This window comes from Callorhinus ursinus, unplaced genomic scaffold (genome assembly GCF_003265705.2).
Source record: "Callorhinus ursinus isolate GAN/ISIS: 27379988/994484 unplaced genomic scaffold, GSC_fseal_2.0 scaffold27, whole genome shotgun sequence".
NCBI classification, from domain to species: Eukaryota; Metazoa; Chordata; class Mammalia; order Carnivora; family Otariidae; genus Callorhinus; species Callorhinus ursinus.
The window spans coordinates 8,709,114-8,730,516 of NW_027397089.1; the positions used below are offsets into that span (position 1 = coordinate 8,709,114).

At 35.5% G+C, this 21,403-nt stretch overlaps 1 protein-coding gene across 15 annotated transcripts in view; it reads left to right on the top strand.

Moving 5' to 3' along the window:
- Nucleotides 1–21,403, top strand: part of LMNTD1 (lamin tail domain containing 1) — a 490,983-nt gene that overhangs the window by 106,997 nt on the left and 362,583 nt on the right. For 10 of the 15 annotated variants that reach the window (XM_073877814.1, XM_073877809.1, XM_073877810.1 and 7 more), the window contains one exon: nucleotides 11,221–11,397. In XM_073877814.1, the coding sequence (XP_073733915.1) occupies nucleotides 11,374–11,397 (24 nt within the window). In that variant the 5' untranslated portion in view covers nucleotides 11,221–11,373. Of the gene's footprint in view, nucleotides 1–11,220; nucleotides 11,398–21,403 lie in introns of those variants that run through there. The other 5 variants (XM_073877817.1, XM_073877823.1, XM_073877820.1 and 2 more) reach the window with 4 other exon arrangements.

The following is a 21,403-nucleotide window of genomic DNA, read 5'->3' on the forward strand; positions in this document are numbered from 1 at the left end:
CAAATTTTCTCTTTTCATCTTAGATATATTAAATAAAAACAACCAAAGAAAGGCAGCAATGAAATCACTAATGCCTACTGTTTATTTTTTATTTTTTAGCAGAAATATTTATAATAAAATAAGAATCAGAACATAGATTTATCACCTAGAAATGTCTCAGCAATATCTATAGCTTTTCAAGCTATGTGTCAAAGTAAACAGTCTTAAGATTTCTTTTTCACACACCTTTTTTTACTGAGGGAAATTGGTATATAACATTATATTAATTTCAAGTGTATAACATAATAATTTGCATATTTTATAATTTGTTTGCGTATATTACAAAGTGATCACCACAAAATAAGTCTAGTTCCTATACATCAACATACAACTGACCTTTCAACCTTTTCACTCTTTAAATACCTTCCCCTCTGATAACCATCAATCTGTTCTCTATATATATGGGTTTTGTTTTGTTTCTTAGGCTCCACATATAAATGAAATCATATAGTATTTGTCTTTCTCCGTCTGATTTACTTTACTTTGCATAATACTCTCAAGGCCCATCCATATTGTTACAAATGGTGAGATTTCCTTCATTTTCATGGCTGAGTAGTATTCCATTGTGTATATATATCACATCTTTTTTATTTATTCATCCATCAATGGCCACTTAGGTTGTTTCCATATCTTGGCTATTGTAAATAATGCTTCAATAAACATAGGGGTACATATCTTTTCAAATTAGTATTTTTTTAAAGATTTATTTATTTTAGTGGGGGTGAGGCAGAGGGAGAGGGAGGGAGAGTCTTTTAAATTTAAAATCAATTAATTAACATATTATGTATTATTATTTTCAGAGGTAGAGTTCAGTGATTCATTAGTCTTATATAATACCCAGTGCTCATTACATCACATGCCCTCTTTAATGTCCATCACCCAGTTACCCCATCCCCTCATCTCCTTCCCAGCAACCCTCAGTTTGTTTCCTGAGCCTACGAGTCTCTCATGGTTTGTTTCCATCTCTGATTTTATCTTGTTTCTCTTCCCCTATGATCCTCTGTTTTGTTTCTTAAACTTCCAGACATGACTGAGATCATATGATAATTGTCTTTCTCTGACTGACATATTTTGCTTAGCATATTACCCTCTAGTTCCAACCATGTTGTAACATGGCAAAATTTCATTTTTTCATGGCTGTATAACATTCCATTGAATGTATATATATATATATATGTATATATATATGTACTTACATATACCCCACATCTTCTTTATCTATTCATCTGTTGATGGACAACATCTGGGCTTTTCCATAGTTTGGCTCTTGTGGACATTCCTGCTATAAACATTGGTGTGCAGGACCCCTTTGGATCACTACATTTGTATATTTGGAGTAAATCCCTAGTAGTACAATTGCTGGGTCATAGGGTAGCTCTGTTTTTAACTTTTTGAGGAACCTCCATACCGTTTTCCAGAGTGGCTGCACCAGCTTGCATTCCCACCAACAGTGTAGGAGGGCTCCCCTTTCTCTGTATCCTCACCAACATCTGTCATTTCCTGACTTGTTAATTTTAGCCATTCTGACTGGTGTGAGGTGAGACCACATTGTGGTTTTGATTTGTATTTCCCTGATGCTGAGTGATGCTGAGCATTTTTTCAAGTGTCTGTTGGCTATTTGTATGTTTTCTTTGGAGAAATGTCTGTCCATGTCTTCTGCCCATTTCTTGATTGGATTATTTGTTCTTTGGGTGTTGAATCTGATAAGTTCTTTATAGATTTTGGATATTAGCCCTTTATCTGATAAGACATTTGCAAATATCTTCTTCCATTCTGTCAGTTGTCTTTTGATTTTGTCCACTGTTTCCTTTGCTGTGCAAAAGCTTTTTTATCTTGATGAGGTCCCAATAGCTCATTTTTGCCTTTATTTCTCTTGCCTTTGAGATGTGTCTAGCAAGAAGTTCCTGCAGCCAAGGTCATAGAGGTTTCTGCCTATGTTCTCCTCTAGGATTTTGTTGGATTCCTGTCTCACATACAGGTCTTTCATTCATCTTGAGTCTATTTTTGTGTCTTGTGTAAGGAAATAGTCCAGTTTCATTCTCCTGCATGTGGCTGTCCAATTTTCCCAACACCATTTGTTGAAGAGGCATCTTTTTTCCATTGGATATTCTTTCCTGCTTTGTGGAAGATTAGTTGACCATAGAGTTGAGGGTCCATTTCTGGTTTCTCTGTTCTTTTCCATTGATCTATGTGTCTGTTTTTGTGCCAGTACCATATTGTCTTGAAGATTATAACTTGAAGTCAGGAATTGTGATGCCACCAGTTTTGGTTTTCTTTTTCAACATTCCTTTGGCTATTCTGGTCTTTTCTGGTTCCATACAAATTTTAGGATTATTTGTTCTAGCTCTGTGAAGAAAGTTGATGGTATTTTGATAGGGACTGCTTTGAATGTGTAGATTGCTCTAGGTAGCATTGACGTCTTCATAATATTTGTTCTTCCAATCCATGAGCATGGAACATTTTTCCATTTCTTTGTGTCTTCCTCAATTTTTTCATTAGTGTTCTATAGTTTTCCAAGTACAGATCCTTTGCCTCTTTGGTTACATTTATTCCTATGTATCTTAACAGTTTTTGGTGCAATCCTAGCTGGATAAATGGGATTGACTCCTTAATTTCTTTCTTCTGTCTCGTTTTTAGTGTATGGAAATGCAACTGATTTCTGTACATTGATTTTATATCCTGCCACTTTGTTGATTTTCCTGTATGAGTTCTAGCAATTTGGGGGTATAGTCTTTTTGATTTTCCACATAGAGTATCATGTCATCTGTGAAGCATGAGTTTGACTTCTTTGCCAATTTGAATGCATTTTATTCCATTTTGTTGTCTGATTGCTGAGGCTAGGACTTACAGCACTATGTAGAATAGTAGTGGTGATAGTAGACATCCCTGCTGTGTTCCTGACCTAAGGGGAAAAGCTCTCAGTTTTTTGCCCATTGAGAATGATATTCACTATGGGCTTTTCGTAGATGGCTTTTTATGATATTGAGGTATGTACCCTCTAGCCCTACACTCTGAAGAGTTGTAATCAAGAAAGGATGCTGTACATTGTCAAATGCTTTTTTGAATCTATTGAGAAGATCATATAGTTCTTGTCTTTTCTTATATTTATGTTGTGTTTCACATTGATTGATTTGTGTATGTTGAACCACCCTTGCATCCCAGGAATAAATCCCACTTGGTTGTGGTGAATAATCCTTTTAATGTATTGTTGGGTCCTATTGGCTAGTATTTTGGTGAGAATTTTTGCATTCATGTTCATCGGGGATATTGGTGTGTAATTCTCCTTTTCGATGGGGTCTTTGTCTGGTTTGTGGATCAAGGTAATGCCGGCCTCATAGAATAAATTTGTAAATTTTCCTTCCATTTCTATTTTTTGAAACAGCTTCAGAATAGGTATTAATTCTTCATTAAATGTTTGGTAGAATTCCCCAGGGAAGCCATCTGGTCCTGGACTCTTGTTTATTGGAAGATTTTTGATTACTGCTTCAATTTCCTTACTGGTTATGGGTCTGTGTGGGTTTTCTGTTTCTCCCTGGTTCAGTTTTGGTAGTTTATATGTCTCTAGGAATGCATCCATTTCTTCCAGATTGCCTAATTTGTTGGCATATAGTTGCTCATAATATGTTCTTACAATTGTTTGTATTTCTTTGGTGTTGGTTGTGATCTCTCCTCTTTTATTCATGATTTTATTTATTTGGGTCCTTTCTCTTTTCTTTTTGATAAATCTGGTCAAGGGTTTATCAATCTTATTAATTCTTTCAAAGAACCAGCTCCTAGTTTCATTGATCTGTTCTACTGTTCTTTTAGTTTTTATTTCATTGATTTCTGCTCTAATCTTTACTAATCTTTATTAATTCTCTTCTCCTGCCTGGTTTAGGTTTTATTTGCTGTTCCTTCTCCAGCTCCTTTCAGTGTAAGTTTAGGTTGTGTATTTGAGACCTTTCTTGTTTCTTGAGAAAAGCTTGTATTGCTATATACTTCCCTCTTAGGACCTCCTTTGCTGCATCCCAAAGGTTTTGAACAGTTGTGTTTTCATTTTCACTTGTTTCCATGAATTTTTTAATTTCCTTGTTGACCCATTCATTCTTTAGCAGGATGCCCTTTAACCTCCAAGTGTTTGAGTTCCCTCCAAATTTCCTCTTGTGATTAAGTTCAAATTTCAGAACATTGTGGCCTGAAAATATGCAGGGAATGATTCCAGCCTTTTGATACTGGTTGAGATCTGATTTGTGACCCAGTATGTGATCTATTCTGGAGAAAGTTTCATGTGCCCTTGAGAAGAATGTGTATTCTCTTGCTTTAGGATGGAATGCTCTGAATATATTTGTGAAGTCCCTCTGGTCCAGTGTGTCATTCAAAGCCCTTGTTTCCTTGTTGATCCTCTGCTTAGCTGATCTGTCCATTGCAGTGAATGGGGTGTTAAAGTCCCCCACTATTATTGTATTACTATCAATGTGTTTCTTTGATTTGTTATTGATCGGTTTATATAATTGGCTGCTACCAAGTTGGGGGCATAAATATTTACAACTGTTAGATCTTCTTGTTGGAAATACCCTCTAATTATAATATAATGTACTCCCTCATCTCTTATTACAGTCTTTGTTTTAAAATCTAATTTGTCTAATATAGGGATTGCCACCCCAGTTTTCTTTTGATGTCCATTAGCATGATAAATGGTTTTCCACCCCCTCACATTCAATCTAGAGGTGTCTTTGGGTCTAAAATGAGTCCCTTGCAGGCAGCATATCAATGGGTCTTTTTTTTTTTTAAATCTAATCTGATACCCTGTGTCTTTTGATTGAGGAATTTAGCCCATTTACATTCAGAGTAATTATTGAAAGATATAAATTTGGTGCAATAGTATCACCTGTAAAGTCACGGTTTCCATGTATTGTCTCTTTTCCTTTCTTGTCTGTGTTACTTTTGGGCTCTCTCTTCACTTAAAGGATCCCTTTTAATAATTCTTGCCGGACCGGTTTAGTGATCACAAATTCTTTTAGTTTCTGTTTGTCGTGGAAGCTTTTTATCTCCTTCTATTTTGAATGACATCCTACCTGGATAAAGTATTCTTGGCTGCATATTTTTCTTATTTAGCACTCTGACTATATCATGCCAGTATCATGCCAGTCCTCTCTGGCCTGCCAGGTCTCTGTGGATAGGTCTGCTGCTAGTCTAATGTTACCACCCTTGTAGGTTACAGACCTCTTGTCCTGAGCTGCTTTTTGAATTTTCTCTTTGTCCCTGACATTTGCAATTTTCACTAGCATATGTCGGGATACTGTTCTATTTTTATTGATTTTGAGGGTGATTCTCTGTGCCTCCTGGACTTGAATGCCTGTTTCCTTCCCCAGATTAGGAAAGTTCTTAGCTATAATTTGCTCCAATATACCTTCTGCACCCCCTACCTTTTCTCTTCTTCTGGGATCCCAATTATTCTGATGTTTTGCTTTATGGTGTCACTTATGTCTTGAATTCTCCTCATCATGATCCAGTAGTTGTTTATCTCTTTTTCCCCCAGCTTCTTTATTCTCCATCACTTTGTCTTCTGTATCACTAATTCTCTCTTCTGCCTCATTTATCCTAGCAGTTAGAGTCTCCATTTTTTATTGCATCTCATTAGTAGCCTTTTTGATTTTGACTTGGTTAGATTTTAGTTCTTTTATTTCTCCAAAAAGGAATTCTCTAGTGTCTTCTGTGCTTTTCTCAAGCCCAGCTAGAATCTTTGTAATCATTATTCTGAGCTCTAGTTCTGACATCTTACTCATGTCCATACTGATTAGGTCCCTGGCAGTCAGTCCTGCCTCTTGTTCTCTTTCTTGAGGTGAGTTTTTCCATCTTTTCATTCTTGGAGAAAGTGATCGCTTTTCTATTTGTAAAGTTGCAGCTATTTTCTTAGATCTCCGGTTGAGTTAACAGGTGTTCAGAATGATTTGATAGGTATCTAGCTGAATTCCTGGGACCAGACATAACTAAGGTCTCCTTCTTCTGTGCCATCTTGGACTTCCAGTAGCTTTTCAGTTTCTTATTAGAGAAAATAATTAAGCAAGAACATTGCTGGAATAAGAGTCTTCCCCAAATGAAAAACACTTTAGAATATTTATTTCTCCTTACAGTCTCTGAATTAAATGTCATAGCCTTGCCCCTTGGGGAGAGTCACATACTATAACCCATACTGGAGACAAGACTGTGTGTTTAAATTCAGCTTTGGCTGATAAAATCTAGTGTTTTTATTTTCTTTGGGTAAGTACTCAGAAGTGGTATTGATCATATGGTAGTTATATTTTTAAGTTTTTTGAGGAAATTTCATACTTTTTGCATAGTGGTGGCACCAATTTACATTCCCACCAGGAGTGAAGAAGGGATCTCTTTTCTCCACATCCTTGCCAAAACTTGTTACTTCTTGTGTTTTTGATAATAGCCATTCTAACAGGTTTGTGGTGTTATCTCATTGTGATTTTGATTGGCATTTCCCTCGTTATTAGTGATATTGAACATCTTTTCGTGTGCCTATTTGCCACCTGTGTATGTCTTTGGAAAAACATCTATTCAAGTTATTTGCCTATTTTTAAGTCAGACTGTTTGGTTTTTTGTTATTGAGCTCTTTATATATTTTGTGTATTAGACCCTTACCTGATATATAATTTGCAAATATCTTCTCCCATTCAGAATTTTGCCTTTCTATTTTATTGATGGTTTCCTTCGCTGTACAGAAGCCTCTTAGTTTGATGTAGTCCCTTTTGTTTTTTGTTTTGTTCACTTTTGTTATCTTTGCCTGAGAAGCCAAATTAAAAAAAAAATATTGTTAAGACTAATATCAAAGAGTTTACTGCATATTTTTTCTTCTTTTATGGTTTCAGGTTTTACATTTAAGTCTTTAATAAATTTGAGTTTATTTTGTGTATAGTATAAGATAGCAGTCCACTTTCATTTTTTTTTTTTTTGCATGTGGCTGTCCAGTTTTCCCAGCACCATTTATTGAAAAGACTGTCCCTTCCTGACTGTATATTTTTGCCTCCTTTGTCATAGATTCGTTGACTACATATGTGTGGGTTTGTTTCTGAATTTTCTTTTCCATTCCATTGATCTATGCATTGGTTTTTATGCCAATACCATATTGTTTTGATTATTACAGCTTTGTAGTATAGTTTTAAATCTGGGAGCATGATACCTCCAGTTTTATACTTCTTTCTCAAGATTGCTTTGGCTATTTGGGGTCTTTTTTGTTTCCATACAAATTTTAGAATTATTTGTTTTAGTACTATGAAAAAATGCTATTGGAATTTTGATAGAGATTGCATTAAATTTGTAGATTGCTTTGGTAATAGAGACATTTTAACAATATTAATTCTTCCAATTTATGAGCATGAAATATATTTGCATTTATTTGTATCTTCAATTTCTTTTATTATTGTCTTATATTTTCAGTATGCAGGCATTTCACCTCCTTGGTAAAACTTATTCCTAGGTATTGTATTCTTTTTGATGCCATTCAAAATGGAATGGTTTTTAAAGTTTTTCTTCCTGATAAATAAATAAATTTCTGTTATTAGTATATAGAAACACAACCAATTTTAATATACTAATTTTGTGCCCTGAAACTTTACTGAATTCATTTATTTGTTCTAAGAGTTATTTGGTGGAATCCTTAGGGTTTTTATATATAGAATTATGTCATCTGCAAATAGTGACAGTTTTACTTCTTTCTTTCCTATCTGGATGCTTTTTATTTCTTTTTCTTATCTGATTGCCAGGGCAAGAGCTTCCAATACAATGTTGAATAAAAGTGGTGAAAGTGGGCATCCTTGTCTTGTTTCTGATTTTAGACCAAAGCTTTCAGCTTCCCACTGTTAAGTATAATATTTGCTGTGGGTTTATCATATATCACCTTTATTATGTTGAGGTAGATTCCCTCTAGCCTCACTTCATTGGAAGTTTTTATCATAAATGGGTGTTGAATTTTGTCAGATGCTTTTTCTGCCTCTATTGAGATGATGATATAATTTTTACCCTTCATTTTGTTATGATGTAAAGTAATTGATTTGCAGATGTTGAAGCATCCTCGCATTGTGGAATAAATCCCCCTTGATCATGATGTGTGATCCCTTTAATGCATTGTTGAATTCAGTTTGCTGATATTTGGTTGAGGATTTTTGTTTGCATCTATGTTCATCAGGGATATTGACCTGTAGTTTTCTTTTTTTGTAGTGTCCTTGTGTGGTTTTGGTATCAGAGTAATGCTGGCCTTGTAAAGTGAGTTTGGAAGCATTCCCTCCTTTTCAATTTTTTGGAAGAGTTTGAGAAAGATAGGTATTAAATCTTTGGAATTTTCATGGAATTCACCAGTGAAACTGTCTGGTCCTCGACTTTTGTTTTTTGGGAGGTTTTTTATTATTGATTCAATTGTCTTACAAATAATCAGTCTATTCAGACTTTCTATTTCTTCATTATTCATAAAGAATAGTAAAGATTATATATTTCTAGGAATTTATTTATTTTTTGGAAAATCATATATTTCTAGGAATTTATTAATTTTTTCTATGTTGTACAGTTGCTGGCATATAATTATTCATAGTAAATCTCTTTTGATCTTTTGTATTTCTGTGGTATCTTTGTAACTTCTCTTTCATTTCTAATTTTATTTATTTGAGCCTTCTCTCTTTTTCTCTTGGTGAATCTCGCTAAAGGTTTATCAATTTTGTTAATTCTTTCAAAGAAGCAGCTCTTAGTTTTATTGATCTTTTCTATTGTTTTTTATTCTATTTTATTTATTTCCACTCTAATCTTTATTATGTCCTTTCTTCTACTACCCTTGGCCTTTGCTTGTTCTTCCTTGTCTAATTGCTTTAGGTGTAGAATTAGATTGTTTATTTGAGCATTTTCTTGTCTCTTGAGGTAGGCCTGTATTGCTCTGAACTTCCCTCTTAGAACTATTTTTCATGTATCCATAGATTTTGGGTTGTTGTATTTCTATTTTCTTTTGTCTCAAGGTATTTTTAAAATTTCCCCTTTGATTTCTTCATTGACCCATTGTTGTTCAGTACCACATTGTTTAACCTTCATATACTGGTGATTTTTTCAGTTTTCTTATTGTAATTGATTTCTAGTTTTATATGGTGTGATCAAAAAAAGATGCTTGAGAAAGAGTTCAGTCTTCTTAAATTTATTGAGATTTGTTTTGTGGTCTAACATGTGATTTATCCTGGAGAATGTTCCATGTACACTTGCAAAGAATATGTATTTTGCTGCTTTTGGAGGGAATGATCTGCATATATTTATTAAGTCCATCTGATCTAATGTTTTTAAGGCTGATATTTCCTTATTAATTATTGTCCTGATGATTTATCCCTCAACATAAGTGGGGTATTAAAGTCCCATACTATTATTATATTGCTGCCAATTTTCCCCTTTAGATCTGTTAATATTTGCTTTATGTATTTAGGTGCTCCTAGGTTTGGTATGTAAATATTTACAAATGTTGTATTCTTTTATTGGATTTACCCCTTTGTCATTAAGTAATGCCTTCCTTTGTCTTTTACTACAGTCTTTTAAAGTATTTTGTCTGATATAAGTATAGCTTTCTTTTTATTTCCGTTTGCATGGAAACTCTTCTTCCATCTCTTCACTTTCATTCTATGTGTGTTTTTAGATCTGATGTGAGTCTGTTGTGGGCACGTAATGAGTCTTGTTTTTGTTTTTGCTATCCATTCAATTACTCTATATCCTTGATTAGAGAATTTAGTCCATTTACATTTTAAGTAATTATTGATAGGTATGTACTTTTGCCATTTTGTTCATTGTTTTCTAGAGGTTTTGAGTTCCTCTCTGTTCCTTTCTTCTTCTCTTTCTGCTTCCCTTGTGGTTTTATGAATTTTGGTGTTATTTTAGATTCTGTATCTACTATAGGTTTTTGCTTTGTGGTTATTGTGAGGTTCATATATAACAGTCCACATATAGAACAATCTATTTTAAGTTGGTAGCAACTTAAATATAAATGCATTCTTTAAAAAATCTACTTTTTTACTGCCTACTCCTGAATATTTTATGTCTTCAATGTCATAATTTACATTTTTTTTGTGTGTATCCCTTAACTGATTATGTAGTTACAATTGATTTTACTACTTTCGTTTTTTAACCTTAATACAAGCCTTATAAGGGATCTTTACTTTCATATATTTTCTTGTTATTAATTAGTGCCTTTTCTTTTCAGCTTAAAGAAGACCCTTTAACATTTCTCATAAGACTGGTTTAGTGTTGATGAGCTCCCTTACCTCTTGCCTGCCTGGAAAACTTTTAATCTTTCCTTCAGTTCTGAATGATAGCCTTGCCAGGTAGAACACTTTAAATATATGATGCCACTCTCTTCTGGCCTGCAGAGTTTCTGCCCGAAAAATCAGTGGGTAGTCTTTTTTATTTTTAATTTTTTAATTTTTTAAAAAGATTTTATTTATTCATTTGAGAGAGAGAGATAGAGAGAGCACACATCCGGAGGGGAGAGGGAGAAGCAGGCTCCCCGCTGAGCCAGTCGCGAGTCTGATGTGGGGCTCCATCACCCTCATAAATAATCCAGTCCCCTCTCAAACTACTGCCTTTGCCCTGCTTTTTGGAATGAGTGAGTTTACACAGGAGCCCCTCAAAAAGAGTATCTCAGATTCCCACAGTTCTTTGGGTCCCCTGGATGTAAGCCCCATTGATTTTGAAAGCCAGACATTTTTTGTGCCTCCTCACTGGTGTAGGTCCTAAGGTTTAGGATGCCCAATGTGGGGTATAAACCTTTCACTTTTCAAGGAGAGGTTCTGTTCTGTAAGATCCCTCCCTAGTTTGTGCTGCCATGTGTAGATTTTGGTAAGACTTCTTTCTCTCCTATCCCTCTTCCTCCCTAACTCTCTCTAGCCCTTTTATCCCTTGTGGAGAAAACTGGTCAGCTAGTTTTCATGTTTTTTTTTAAGTGGGAATTAATCCATATGTCATTGTGGATTTGGAAGAAGTAAGTTCAGGGTCTTTTTATGCTACCATCTTGGACCACCCTCTCTATTTCCAACATATCTTAAGAAATCTGAAGAATTTCTTCACCTTAACCAATTTGAGTAAATGTGATTTTGTGGGTTTTTTGGTTGGGTTTTTTTCATTGGCCTCAAGGACAATCTGACCTTCTCATTTATTGTCTTATAATAAAATGTACAGGCATTTCAAGAGATGAGAGACAGGCTGCCCACTCAGAAGCATCATCCCACCCAGTAGGAAGAGAACCCAAATTAAGGATTCCAGAAATTCCAAACAAGCAACAATGTGAAAAAGAAGCCTAGTGCAGCAGAGGTGATCTGGATCCAGGAAGAAATGGAAGATGCCTATAATAAAAACGTAAGTCTTTAATTATAAAATGTGCTCTTGCTTGTCTTTTTTGCAGAATTTTAAATGCTATTAGAATTCACTCAACTGCTTTCTTCCTCCAAGACTGAATCATTGCTAATGTTTACTAAAGAAAAGTGCATTGTCTCTTGCTTGGTCTTTAGAAAGATTGTTAAGTTTTTCTCATCTCAGTGAAAAAGGTAATTATCATAGTGGACGGATTCAATTGCTTAAATTATATTTTGGGAATTGAATTTTTTCTTGGGGTCTTACTCTTTAACTTACTGGCTATTTGATCTCAGTCACTTTTTAAATCTCCATCTACCACAGTTTCCTAATCTGTAAAACTGAGATAATAATAGTGCCTATAAGCACTTGATAAGTGTTAGCTATTGGCAGAATTATTGTTAAATGAATGTTCTACAGTAGCCTTCCTACCCTTTTACCTGATGACTTTCGAGTATAAAATGTCTGGCAGGTAGAATACAGTGATATCAATAGTGGGCATTACCATTAGGCCTGGGATTGAACCAGGTGTTGAGAAAAATGAAAACATGGTCCTGACCTTAGACATCTTAAAATTTATTTATGTGCATAAAAATATGCAGTAGCAAAGTTGTATTCAATTGTGCAGATTTATTAAGCAATATACTTTGTGTACTTTTATACATATTATTAATCAATAAAAAGTTAGAACAAGAAATAGACAATTGCTATGACAATCCCCTAATGTGGGATGATAAAAAATAAAGACACTTATAGCCTGGTTGGAATTAGAAATTGGAATTAATTAATTTTTGGAACCACCACACTGATAATAAAGTAGAAATCGTCATGAATCACCACTAATTTGGTTACCTTTTTAGAATTAGAGTTGGTTCCCAAACAAGATGAATATCTTTGCCTGCTTATAGGACAACTAAAATAATTCACTTGTTCTGTGTCTATACTATTTGAACATGGCCTTCTAGAAAGTTTCAAGGAAGTAAGTCTTACAGAAGAGTTTGCTTCATTCATATGTGACTTGCCAAAAAGCAAGAGAGAGTTTTTCTTCTATCTGTAGCAGAGAAGTCCTGAGACATAATGTCTGCCCCTTCTTATCATAAGCCCACCCCTAAACCACTCATTTAGCCTCGGGGGATGAAGCTCTCACTGCCTGGCTTATAATATCATAGAGGGTGAGAATATTGTGACTGACAGTCCCCAAGACAGCATGTTTTGGGAGAGATTGTTCGTTGAAGGAGATGAAGATAGGCAAGCAACTCACATCTGTTTGCATAACATGTAAAGAAGTTTAGACATTCTCAGGCTTGATCAAATTTTCTAAGTGGAGATAAGGGGACCAATCTAAAGATAATTGCTGCAATCTGAGTAGGACCAATGAGGACAATAGCTATGGAGAAGAGATGTGATAAGGAGAGATCTGATGGATGTAGTATCTATAGAAATGATTGACTCATTGGGTACAGAGGGAGGAATCCAGGGTGGATCCCAGATATCCAGTTTGGGTGACTTGGTTGAAGGTGGTGACAAACCTCTTAAAAAAGGAGACAGGAAGAGAAGTAAGTTGAGGCAGAAAGGAAATCCTAAGTTCAGCTTGGGACATGTTGAGTTGTAGAAAATGATAATGAATTGGAAAAACATAAGTAAAACCATACTGTAAAGATTTTAAAAAAATAGATTCTTTCAACAAATCCAATATTTACATAATTCAAAACATCTATAGAAAGAAAAGAAAGAAGAAAAAGAAGAGTTCAGTGACTGAGTTTGTTCTGGCAAAACCAGCTCATTGTGCACTTTGCTTTATTTGGGTCCCTAAAGCAGCCTTGGCCTTCTATTAAGAATATCTTTGTTCCACTGCATTTTGTTACTACTGAGAATACCTCTTTAAAGAATATCATTTTTCTCATTTCAAAATAATTCATACCTTTTAGAGAACACTTGAAAAGACAAAGTAAAACAATACATCATGTACAATAATAAATATTTTGACACAGTCTATCCTTTGTAAAATGTTTCCAGTTATAAATAACATGTCATTATATGAAATAGTCTAACAATACAGAAAAAGAGTAAAGATCACTTAAATCTCACTACCTTGAACTAACCTGTTAGTGTTTTGTCTATGTTTTCATGTATCTCAGACACATGCACACCCACAAATTCACATTTACTTAGATGGGGTCATATCACATATGCTCTTTTTATAATGGACATCCATGTATTTTTTTAAACTGTTTTATTATTTACTTATGTTTCTTTTTTGTTTCCTTCCTTTTCTTTATTCCTTTATTTTCTTTATTCTCTGTCCAAAACATCTTATATTAATGATATATATGTATATATGTATTTTATATTTAGTAAATTACATATTATATAAAAATGTATACACAAATTTTATATGTGTATGTTTAATGGATATATACAAAACTATGGAGGAATTGGTAATTGTTTTAAAATTGTTTTTAAAAACTAGGATCATTAATATACAGTTATATACACTTTTCTTGCTTTCCTCCCTTTCTCCCCCATTGTGAAAATCCTGCCAAATCTCTTGTTTTAGGTATCACATTAGATTGTCTCATCTTTTTGAAAGTAACTGTCCTAAGAGCAGGAACAGTGTTGTATTTGTTTTCTGTAACAGACAGAGACATAAGAGTGAATATACTGATATTATCAATAGCTTGAAGCGAGGCTATTGAGAATGAAAATATTTGGGCTGAGTAATTTATCAAAGCTCATTTATGCAAATCATGAAGTGACAACTCAACATCCCATGAAGCTGATAATATTATTATGCCTTCCCATTTCACATGAAGAAAAGGAGGTGTATTGACTTAAAATAACTTTTCCAAGAACCTGAAACCTGCGCATTGCAAAGTACTGCACGCCAGTCTCACCAATGCCAACCAAATATGTTATCCCTCATGTTTTGTGCAATAAATGGCAGCCATAATAAAAGCAGTATGCCCTACTTAGGTAAGAGAGTAATTGAGTCTTGAGGACTCACACCATGTTCTTTGCCTGGAGCTTTTCGTGCTCCCTCCATCGTCATCTTCCCCTTTAGAGGTCTTTTCAGTGAGTAGTGGGCATGAATTTTCACATTCCATTTATAGAGGAGAAGAATGAGACACAGTAAGTTTATTTTATCAAATGACACGCAAGAAGTCAGTAAAGGAAAAAGACAAAGAAACCAGTTTTATTGATCCCCAGGCTGTAATTCTGCTTCCTAACAAAACCTGAATTCTGGAAAACCCCGTTCAGCTTAAGTTTTGTTATAAAAGTAAATCTCAGCACTTGGTTAATTTATGGCTTTAAGGAGAAGAAAAGCAGGAAATATGGTGCTTCATTAGGAGCTGGTACATAGCTGGGAATGCAGAGTCAGTCTGGGTCTCTCCTGAGCTGTGTGTGCTGCACAGATGGTCTGCATCAAAATTTTCCAGAGAGTTTGTTGAAAGGCAAAGCCTGGGTCTACCCACTGAAGTAGAATCTGGAGGATGGAGCCTGGAATTTGGAAGGTGGACTAGAGGATACACTTTTAATAAACATGGCTGATAACTTTTATACATATGTACATTTGAGAACAATTGTTATGGCCTCCAAAGGACTCTCTTGGATCTTGGGTTAGTGGGAAAGGCAGATGCATACTGTAGGCTTTTGGAGAAGTTACTTAAACTCCCTGATTCTTGGTTTTCACACCTATAAAATGGGGATAATAGCACTTATTAACACATGAGGTTAGTGTAATAATTAAAAATAAAATATGTAAAGATTCTGTACCTAATGATTAACTATAAATGCCATCAAGAACAAATTAATCATAATTAGAGAAAAAGCTTGTGAGCTTTAAAAAACATGAATCTGATTAACTTGGTGTCACTTTCAGTTTAGAAAAAGTCTTGAAGAAAGGAAGTTAGGAATTCAGTGATACACAGTGACTAAATTCAAATGAAGGGCAAGATTTAAAACTTCTGTGTGAAGCACCATCATTCCCTCACGGCATTCTTTAGGAGCAGATAGATAGGTAACATAATGGGAAAGCGGACCCAGGCAAAGGCATGCAATAGAGGAGGGCAGTTGCGAGTCCCATTCAGATGGGGTGCTGCTGTGTAGATAATGGTGGTAAAACTATGTTGACTCTGGTGCCAAATGGTGAAGCAAGGATACCAAGACAACCTGGAAAATAGCAATATAGATACAGACCTTAAGGAAAAGATTAAGATGTGCCAGGTTAGGGAAAAAATGAAAAACAAAACAAAACAAAAAACCCAGAATCTTTGTGAATTATAACTTTGTAAATGCATATGATGGAAAAAGTTCATACCTTTTCTCAAAAAGGGAAGCAATTAAAAAATGAAATTTGGAACCAATTCTAATGAGCACTGTAAGAAATTTTATCAAGGGAGCTTAGATGTGACTAGAAAAAAAATCACAATCTCCCATAGCCTTAGAGATCTCGACAGTGGAAAGAATAACTAATTGTCTCTTACAGCCTGTTTCAGTGGGAGAAACCTCCCCCTCCCCATTTTAGAATAACACAATAAAATACTGACTTTGGTCTTATTTAGTCTAGGTCCTTTCTGAATTAAGAACATTAACAAAATATCATTTCTGTTAATAGGTTTCCTATGTTGTGCCTCTTGTTTTATGTTCTATTATGTATTGTTCTTTTATACAAAACCAAATTAATCAAAGAGAGGGAAGAAAATGTTAGTTACTATTTATTGGGTTTTTAGCTAAGGCTAAGATTATTTTTTTTTCTGTTGAGTTGTATGAGTTTTTTATGTATCTTCAATATTAACCCCTTATTGTATATATGATTTGCAAATATTTTCTCATTCAATAGGTGGCTTTTTCATTTTGTTGATGGCTTTTTTTGCTGTGCAGAAGCCTTTTAATTTGATGTAGTCTCACTTTTTTTATGCTTTTGTTGCCTTTGCTAAATACTATTATGATGCTCATTTTACTTAGGAGGAAATTGAGTAGCAGGCTCAAAATCATTGAACTTGTCAGGGTCAGAGGAGGGATTGGACCCATACTACATTCTATGCACTAATTACTATATATAGAGAGAAGAGGGGCCACTTATGTTGTTAGATGAAAAGAATTTAGAAGTTCTTTATTCCATCAGTAACTGGAGAAACCCTGATTGTGTTAGATTCTGTTATTAAGTCCATTCCTGTATTTGCCCTGCTTTCTATTCCTGGAATCATCCCCTCAGAGACCCAAAGGGTGACATTACAGCAATGAAATGAGCCATCTGTCACTGAATATTTTGGCTGCAAAGCTTTATTTTGGATCCAGTAGGCAGGAAAAAGACCTGATAGGGATTCTGCAGGGTGAAGTCCAGGGCAAAGGTCTGGTAATGACATTGCTGCTGAATGAAAACCCTTCCTCCTATCCCCAAGGGCTTGCACATGCCTCCTACCCAATTTGATTGTGATGATCTGGCAAATATTATCAGGAACTGATTCCCCCAATTGTCATTCTGCTTCATTTTTGTTATCTGGAATCAGGGACAACTTACCTAATGACATAGAGGGAAAAGAAATAAAATATTTTAAATGATGTTAAAAACAATTTTTAACCTGTGACCAAGAATACTTAGAATATCTTTATTTTTAGAAATTAATAAAATTATGATTACATTTAGATTCCCAAAATTTTTTTTTTTTTTTTTTTTTTTTTTTTTTATTTATCTGACAGAGAGATAGCACAAGTGGGCAGAGTGGCAGGCAGAGGGAGAGGGAGAAGCAGGCTCTCTGCTGAGCAGGGAGCCGGACATGGGGCTCGATCCCAGGACCCTGGGATCATGACCTGAGCCGAAGGCAGCCGCTTAACTGAGCCACCCAGGCGCCCCCCAAAATTTATTTTCAAAGCAAAGTTTTCTGCTTTGATAAAATTTACTCATTAAAAAAAATAGGAATTTCACAAGGCTTGCATTTTAGCTTAGGAAACCATGACAGGTCAACACTTTGTTTTAAATTGAATGCAGTGACTAAGGAAAAACACTTTATTTTACTTGCATGAATATATCAATTATTAATCAAAATCAAGATAAAAAATACATGTTTAATAGCCAGCAAAGAAATTTCTGACATTGGCCTCTGAGTTTGCAGGGACCAGGGAATGTACTTACCAGGAAACTAGTTAGGAGCAAATTTTGTTCCAGTTAAATAGGAAAAGGCATTTTAAAATTCTGAACTTTTATTAACCTCTCAACTTCCAACAATGTGGCTGGCAATTTACCATTTATCAACCTAGGCTCATCTTTACCTTTTAGGTTTTGGCATTTGAGTGATATATAGGCATTAAATTGGGGATGTCTACCCAGAACATCTCAACATCAAGAACATAATTATCCCTGGGCAAATACATCACAAAGCATTTTAACACTTGCTCATACATTGCCCATCTGCAAGCATGCCTAATCCAAGAGCGAATATTTACCTAAATGTAAAGGAGACACAAGTCATTCTAAATAAGCAATTGAGTAAAATAAATAATAGGTGATATATTTTTATCATGTGTAAATGGAAGAACAAAGTGCATAAAAACAGGATGACAAACAAAAGGATCTCAAGAGTTACAAGTTTAGCCAGGGAAGCACAGTTATTCTTTGAGGATAGGGCAGGTTTCCTTGGCAGGTGATGTGATGCTGACAGAAGTCAATCACAGGGGCCCTTTGGCTTGGCAGAGAGAGATGGCTCCTGACAAGTTGCTTATAGAATGGCCAGAAGCAATGCAGACCTGGTTAGGCAAGAGCTACAACAGTTAGCTCCAATGGAGCCTGATGGATGATAGAAGGCAGTACACAGAAACTAAGGGCTGTGCTAAGGGCTCAGGAACTGAGGGGAGCAGGTCAGGGGATGGAGTACAATATGATTCAAGGCTAATTTAAAGACATCAACTGTGAATGAAGGAGAGGATATCAAGGGATTGCTGAATTAAAGGTATAGGGTCAGCAGGACAGCTGTGGTTTATTTTTTGTAAGGCAAGTTCAGATAGTTTAGTGTCTTCTAAAACTATGTATTAAGGAAGATTGGTTGCTAAAGTAATGTTGCAACTTTCTTCAAAGGACATTGGCTCTTTACCATTTCAGTCCAACTTTTAAACTTTAAATTTCTACATTCAGAAATTTATTTATTTTTACATTTTTAAAAATTTTATTACGTTGTGTTAATCACCATACATTACATCATTAGTTTTTGATGCAGTGTTCCATGATTCATTGTTTGCATATAACACCCAGTGCTCCATTCAGTATGTGCCCTCTTTAATACTCATCACTGATGGGTATCCATGTTCAGAAATTTAAACATGATTCTCAGTGTTATTTCTAACAGCTTCAGCTATACTTACAATGTCTTGATCTTTTGAGGATAGGACAAGTCTGACAATATTTTTATTAGTTCTGCTTCCTAGGTATGGTAGGCAGAATTCTAAAATGGCCCCCCAAGGATCCACAGAACCTCTGAAAGTGGCGTATTATTTGGCAGAGTTAACCTTTTCAAAGAGAGATTATCCAGGTACATCTAATCTAATCGCATGAACCCTTAAAAGCAGCAAGCTTTCTCCTGCTAGTGGCAGAAGAGGAAGACAAAGAGATTCAAGACACAAGAAGGATTTCATGTGCTATGGCTGTCTCAAAGAACCTGAAAAACTGACAGCAGTCTTGGGCTGACAGCCATCAAGGAGATGGAGTCCCTGTCCTATGGTAACAAGGAGCTGTGTTCTGCCAACAGTTTGAAAGCACTTGGGAATAGATTCCTCTCCAGAGCATCTAGAGGAGAACTCAACCCAGCTGACACTCCGACTTTGGCCTTGTAGGATCCACCCAAGACCACCAGACTTTTCGACCTCCAGAACTGTGAAATAATAAATGGGCACTGTTTTAAGTTGCTAGTTTGTGGCAGTTTGTCACACAGCAATAGATAAATGTTAGCTGTTATGTCTAGGCAAATGGGACTCCTGCCTGAATGATGGAATAAACCTCGTCAATGCATTCATTCTAAATTTCCATGATCCTGTAGCTTCATCTTATATCACATTTGTTAATTAGCATACATTCTACTTTGTCAGACACAGGAGTATGATGAGGCCTCTGTGTGTTCCTCTCTGACAGCCTGGAGTGAATGATGTTACACTTAATTGTGTATCAGCTGGTGCAGGATTTAGCTCCATGAATGCAGAAGTCAGGTTCACCAGCTGCCCTATGCAGGGAAATCACCCCTGACAAGTTGAGATTTGCCTGTCACTCACTCCCTGAAATTCTTCTCATTTATGAAAGAAAATGTAAAAACAAAAATACATCACAGGCTGTTAAAATTGGGTGTTGCAGAAGGAAAAAAACCCTTCACTCTGACATCAGACAGATTTTCAAAAGGTTCCTGGGGATTGCAGCATTAGCTGTTAATGCACTTGGACACTTGTGTTCGGGAGAATATGTGCTACTTACATATTCATGAGGGATCTTTCATTTGCATACATCCTAGTGTTAAGGAGAGTCAAAGCAATCTAATCTAGAAGGTTATCCCATCTTCCCTTTAGAACTGAGACTATGAAGGACCCCCTGATCAAACCTTTTAAAAACTTGATGTAGAGCGGAAAAACCTTCTAGGGGCCTGCCTTATGTTTTATTTTCTTTCTTTCCTAGTCATACATGTGAGAAGAGGCAAAAACCCAAGGAAAATCTTTATCTTGGGGCCTGATACACTAATAGGTTGATGTTACCCCTACCTCTGCTTCTAAGGGCCCAATAGCACCCATCTACAGCCAAGTTGAAGCAATCATGAGTCCCAGTTCCTATACTTTTCTCATTAGAAAATAAGAATTTTCACATCTCTAAAATGGGGAAAATAATACTTACCTCATAGGGTTTTCATGAGAATTAAGTGGGAAGGGTATAGAAAGCCTTCAGCATTGTACCCGGCATTGTAAGGACTCTGGGGAGCAGCTTATTGATGTTATTTTAACTTCCCATTTCTCTGGAGAAGACACAGGGTGTGTGCTTGGGACTCGCTGGTTAACTCCTAATATGGCTTTTGCAGTGTAAGATTCAGATCTTATAGTTTGCAGTTAGCAATGGCTGAACAATGCAAGAGTTGTAGGACCTGGTGAAGCAGGAGGGTTGTTAACTTAGTTAATATGTGCCACACACTTTCACGCAGTACTTTAAGGGCAGTGTTTAGAAATGATCCTGATAAACTTGTGACGATCTGCTTACATAATTATATATTTGGAAATACACATCCAGATGACAGTTATTCTTCATTATAATACAGGGTGATGTGGAGAAATACAGAGCCCTATAGAGGGATTTTGTAGGTAACTAATGTCTGCATCACATTTCATAGTTTACAAAGTCTTCCACAGCAATTATTATAACAGACTTTTTGGGTTATAATACATTATCATCATCATCATCATCATTATCATTGTTATCCTCATTAAATGAATGCTGACATTAAGATTCAGGAAGACAAAGTGATGTGCTTGAACTTGTGCTTTAAATTCCTAGAGATTAGGAAAGAAAGAGAGAGAGAGCGAAAGAAAGACAGATAGGAAGAAAGGAAGAAAGAGAGAGAAAGGAAGAGAGAAAGAAAATCCTAGGGAATAAGATTGTTTGTTTTCTCTCTAAATATTCCTATGAAGAGCAATTTACTTCTAAGGAGTTACTGACACATTCAACTGGGGAAGGATAGATTATTATTGTATTCTACCAGGAAACCAAATTAGAGATTATCACTGTATAATACAATGAGTCATAACTATCTAAATTTGTTATCAAGACAGGTAAATTAAGAAATCAGTTATAAATCTTCTGTGTGTTTTGGACATAAGGATATAATTGAATAAAGGGGTAATGTATTTGTGATATTTAGAAAGAAGGTGGAACCAAGCAATGGGTTTCCTAGATAGTTCCATTTCTCCCTTACTCATTCATGACATAAATCTCTAGAGAAAAGAGACATGTTTTGAAGTTCACTTTCACTTCCAGTTGTTTATCTGTGGCCAT